A 6,034-nucleotide genomic window follows, 5' to 3' on the forward strand; every position below is an offset into this window, starting at 1 on the left:
GTAAGTGTAGTGCGGTTCTATAACTGTTAACAAATATAAGTGCGTAGCATGCCTTACATTCGTATATATATCACTGGTTAGTTTTAATGTGGTTTTATAACTGTTAACAAATATAAATATGTAGCAGGTCTTATATTCGTAGATCTCGCTGGTTAGTTTTAGTGTAGTTCTATAACTGTTAAATATAAATATGTAGCAGGTCTTATATTCGTAGATCTCGCTGGTTAGTTTTAGTGTAGTTCTATAACTGTTAACAAATATAAATATGTAGCAGGTCTTATATTCGTAGATTTCACTGGTAAGTGTAGTGCGGTTCTATAACTGTTAACAAATATAAGTGCGTAGCATGCCTTACATTCGTATATATATCACTGGTTAGTTTTAATGTGGTTTTATAACTGTTAACAAATATAAATATGTAGCAGGTCTTATATTCGTAGATACCACTGGTAAGTTTAGTGTGGTTCTATAACTGTTAACAAAGATAAGTGCGTAGCATGCCTTACATTCGTATATATATCACTGGTTAGTTTAGTGTAGTTTCATAGCTGTTAAGAAATATAAATATGTAGCAGGTCTTACATTCCTAGATCTCGCTGGTTAGTTTTAGTGTAGTTCTATAACTGTTAACAAATATAAATATGTAGCAGGTCTTGTATTCGTAGATACCACTGGTTAGTTTTAGTGTGGTTCTAGAACTGTTAAATATAAATATGTAGCAGGTCTTACATTCCTAGATCTCACTGGTTAAGGAAGCTCACAACTTCTTGCTTCTCTAACCAATAGTGTCTTGTATGAAAAATTCTGAAGATTGAGCTGTCACGTAAATGTAGCACTACAATTACGAATTGACAAGTGATTGTTTTCAATTACTACTAGTGCAGCTCTTAAATTACTGAGAGTGACAGAAGAATTATGCGTATAATCTACAAGATTATTTCAGCAGTTCCAACCTTTCGGCTGTGTACTATCTACCAATCCTTAGGTTTCTGAGAACTAGTGGAGTATTGTAACTTAGCATGTGACTGTTATCTTCGTTTTTGAAATATTGTACATTTTTGGTACTGAGTTAGTATAGTCTCTGGTTTGCTGAGGAATGTGAAAATAAATTATAAGTTCACAACAATTAAAATAGAAATGTTAACATGGTATAAATGTATTATTTGCAATTACTAATAATTTATAATATGAAACAAGATGGCAACGCTTACAAAGAAGTTGCCCCTATAGCGGTATAGCTGCGGACTTACAACGCTAGAAACCGGGTTTCGATACCCGTGGTGGGCAGAGCACAGATAGCCCATTGTGTAGCTTTGTGCTTAACTTCAAACAAACAAATACAAAGAAATCCAATAAAATAGACATTTTTAAGTAAAAGTGAATGATCAGTTGAAATCGTTCCTATTTTAGTTAAAATGGGAAATTATTTTGCAAATAACACATTAGTCATGCTGTTAAAATGTATAGAGTTAAGGTATAAATAGCACATTTGTCATGCTGTTAAAATGTATAAAGTTAAGGTATAAATAGCACATTTGTCATGCTGTTAAAACGTATAAAGTTAAGGTACCAATAACACATTTGTCATGCTGTTAAAACGTATAAAGTTAAGGTACCAATAACATATTTGTCATGCTGTTAAAACGTATAAAGTTAAGGTATAAATAACACATTTGCCATGCTGTTAAAACGTATAAAGTTAAGGTATAAATAACACATTTGCCATGCTGTTAAAACGTATAAAGTTAAGGTATAAATAACACATTTGCCATGCTGTTAAAACGTATAAAGTTAAGGTATAAATTATAATGCTTGGAAAAACAAGATCGAACAAAACTGAAAATGTAATAACGAGGATTAACAGTAACTATAAATTAGATAAGGACAAGAAAAGGCCAGCTATTATGTACCTGATAAAGGTGTGTTTCCAGTGACTTGGCCAGCTATTATGTACCTGATAAAGGTATGTTTCCAGAACTTTGGGGGTGTTATGTTTCGAATGTTTCCCCTCTAAAGCTTTTGAATGTGCTCAATAATTGAGTGAACCTTAGTAAGCAGTGTATTTTAGGTCATGAGTGAAATATGCCAAATAATTGCGAAGTTTACCTAAGAACTAAGTTTTACTAAAACAAACTTTATCAACTTATTGTTTCGTGTGGTATCTCTACTATGGTCGTGGATTCCCATAATGTTCCATAATATCTTGAAAATATCGTTAAGTGAAAATTAAAAGGTTGGTTGATTGCAGTGAGTAATAATGATTTTGATTCATTTGAAGTCAAGAATTATGTCCACATCGTCCCCAGTGATTCGATATCCTACGGAAGACAGAGCGCGGATAGGCCAATGGGGGACAAGCGTGGCTCAGTGGTTAGCGTGCCGAACTGTAGCTCCGAGGTTTTGTCGTTCGCACCCTGCTACCGCCATATTTGGGGCTGTGGGTATGTTAACAAGAATTATAGTAAAATCCAACTATTCAATTAGAGTAAACCATGAATTAGCGATAGATTGTGTTGGTCAACTGTCTTCCCCCTAGTCTATCACTTCAGATTTGGGGATAGCTAGGTGTCAAGTAGATTTGTGCGAAATTCAACAGCCCACGTCGACCGCTTGTACAGAAACAACAACAATTTCGCCAAAACTAATTTATAATGATAATTCTTGACACAAGGGTTTTGAAAAATCACGCTTTGGAAAGTTTTGAAGGAAAGAATGTTTCAGTTTCTAAAAATTAGTTATGAAAACCATATTTTGTGGGAATAAAAATTGCGAGTATTGCGTATTAACAGTTGCTGAAATTATTTGTTTGTTTGTAATTATGCACAAACCTACACAATGGGCTATCTGTGCTCTGCCCACCACTGGTATCGAAAGCCGGTTTCTAGCGTTGTAAGTCCGCGGACATACCGCTGTGCCACTGGGGGGGGGGGCTACTGAAATTAAAAAATACTGTTACGAAACACGTTGAAAGAAAAGCATGAGTGGGATCAGTTCAAGTTTGACTAACGGTCACCAAGTTGAAATAGACTTATGGATATATATATATAATACAACGTTGTCAGCCAGTAGTTATGAACTCAAACTGGTAGTTTTTCTGAAAGTCAGTCAGTCAGAAATGAAAACTCAAATTTTAAAAACATTAGCGGAGGATAAACAACTATTCAAAGGTAAAGGTCAACATAATCCCAGAATTGAAGGAAGAAATCGAAATATTATGCCAAGAATTAAACAAGCCTATTCATAAATTTAACCCAAAACTAACATTCGTGGAAAGCAGTGGAAGTTTTAACATATAATAAAGAAAGATGGTGATTGGCCAACCAGTATAGCAATTTTGTTGAATAAACCCTTTAACGAGCCAGTCATGTGGCAGTTCTGAAAGTATAGCTTCAGAATCAAGTAAATAGCAGCTTAGGTCTCCGAGATTTGGTATAGCTGAACACGCTCTGTATTTTGGACTGTGGGCGCTTCATAACATCAATCCTGTTTTACGGTATAAAGAACCGGTATCACATATGTATACAGAAAACCAGGCTATGTTAGACACAATTTACAAATTCCGACTTTCATCTCATTGTCTAAAAACTGAAACGGAGAGGTGATTGGTGAATGGAGCACTATAGCTGCTTGCTCGTGGAAAGATTGTTCTTTAGCTATCCATACAAGATATAAATCGCGAAGGCTTAAAAACCGAATAAAGCAAGTTACTCATGAAGATATAGTAATTTTTTATGATTTAAAGTCGTAAATAACAAATCAAAAACATTTAAATTGGACGACTGGCACATATAGCCCTCGTGTAGGTTTGCGCGAAATCTAACAAATAAATCAAACTGATTAGCGGTTATAGATTAATGAGGGTATTATACGAACTCTTAAAGATCTGTGGCCTGTTAGTTTAGCCCACATGCAAAATCAAAACAATATTGTCTCCAGGTTAAACCAAATCTATTATTCACAAATCAAAACCAATATAGTTTATAAGGATGATAAATCGTGCATGATGTAATAGTAGTGAAAATATACTGAGTAAATGTCATCTTTCAGATATCTAAAATACCCGGACAAATTTAAGTTAGTTTTGAAGAAAGCAAAGAAGAATGTATAATATAATTTCAACTACACTACATCTGCCCTATACAGTGCTGATGAGACCTTTCGCCCAATACCAGGACTCATCAGGCCAGCTGGGATACGACAGATATTGTTTGTTTAATTTTGCATAAAGCTATTCAAGGGCTGTCTGCACCAGCTGTCTCTAATTTTGAAGTGATAGACTAGAGGGAATGCAGGTAGTTGGATTGACTTAAATCCTTTAACGCCCCCATGGCTGAAAGGGCAAGCAATTTTGAAGTTATATTCCGTGACCAGCAGATTGGAGTGCAGCGCCTTAATATTAACATCAGATAATGCCAGGCCCTGACAGACATAGTAGTAGTGTTATAATTGATGAAGAGAAACATTGGGAAATATTTAGTCATATTAGCAATTTGAAGTCGATTATCTTTTGTCTCTGGGAGTCAATTTTTTTATTGGAAGCATTAGCATAAAACTAAATACCTTAATTATATTTGTTTAGTAAAATGTATAGCGTGTTGAACACGATTAATTAAAACAAAATTAAATAATATGCCAGTAAACTTATGCCCATTCGTTATATTTTTAATGTCATTTTATCGAACATGCTGTTGTACTATAAGCTGTCTGTTATCTTTAGTGTGGTAATGTAAATGTTGACCTAATATGTGTGTGATACATCTATTGTGAGATGCGATTGTGAACATTTCACACATTTGTTAGGACAGTCACTACTTAAGCAGAGGATTAGATTATTTATTTCACTATTTTCGCGCACAGTTATCTATGGAAACTATCTGTGCTCAACCCACCCTCATTTTGAAATTATATACTAGAGGAAGGTAGCTTAGCTAATCAACAGTACTCACCGCCAACTTTTGACCAATATTTACCTGAAAAGTACAAAGTGCGAATCGCGATTTTACGTCAACGGGACTTGAACCACAGACCCTCATATTCAAAGTCTGGTCAGGCTTAATTACTAGAAACCAGCGTGTTTAATAGTCGTTGGACATGAACTCAAGTGTAGTATTTTTTGCTGTAAGCCATTGCTACTATTACCTTATTGTAATTCATTTATTAGATCAAATAAGAGGATTACGATCAACAAAAGAAAAAATTGTATCTTAGATATTTTCCATTTCATTTGAAACCAAGAGTATTTTCCAAATTTGAATAAAAGGTTTGTTTTTACATAGTTAAGCCAAAATGTTCTTACAATTGACGACGCAACATTGAATGAGTGGAGAGCCATACAAACACAGGATAACAAGTTAGAGGAGGTCATTAAAGAGATTGAGCGACTCAATAGAAGGGTAAGTAACAAACTATTGTTACTTTTCTGAGTTGATCATACGAAATAGAGTTACAGAAACTAGTCTTTAAATACAAGTATCGATATAATCTAATTCAAACTTATGTTTTTACTTATTTATCTCGAAATAACTAGTAGTATTTATTTATGATAGATGTCAGGATAGATGAGTAACGGTACCACTTATTAACTATTTTTTGGAATAGACGTTGTGGTACAGAAGCAATGGTCTTACTCATAACCTTTTCTTGATACAGACGTCAGGGCACAAAAGTAATGGTCTAAGTTATAACCTTTTCTTCGAATAGATGTCATGCTACAGAAGTATTGGTTTTACTTATAACCTTTTCATCGGATAGATGTCATGGTACAGAAGTATTGGTCTTACTTATAACCTTTTCATGGGTTAGATGTCATAGTACAGAAGTATTGGTCTTATTTATAAACATTTTCTTGAGTTAGATGTCATGGTATAAAAAAATTGGTCTTACTTATAACGTTTTGTTGGAATAGATGTTATGGTACAGAAGTATTGGTCTTACTTATAATCTTTTGTTGGAATAGATGTCATGGTACAGAAGTGTTGGTTTTACTTATAACCTTTTGTTGGAATAGATGTCATGGTACAGAAGTATTGGTTTT

At 34.1% G+C, this 6,034-nt stretch overlaps 1 protein-coding gene across 2 annotated transcripts in view; it reads left to right on the forward strand.

The window, feature by feature from the left end:
* Window positions 1-6,034, forward strand: part of LOC111086814 (prominin-1-like) — a 120,411-nt gene that overhangs the window by 94,723 nt on the left and 19,654 nt on the right. For both annotated transcript variants that reach the window (XM_022391213.1, XM_022391214.1), the window contains one exon: window positions 5,277-5,393. In XM_022391213.1, coding sequence (XP_022246921.1) covers window positions 5,277-5,393 — 117 coding nt within the window. The remainder of the gene's footprint in view (window positions 1-5,276; window positions 5,394-6,034) is intronic.

Source organism: Limulus polyphemus, unplaced genomic scaffold (assembly GCF_000517525.1).
Source record: "Limulus polyphemus unplaced genomic scaffold, Limulus_polyphemus-2.1.2 Scaffold1454, whole genome shotgun sequence".
Classification (NCBI taxonomy): Eukaryota; Metazoa; Arthropoda; class Merostomata; order Xiphosura; family Limulidae; genus Limulus; species Limulus polyphemus.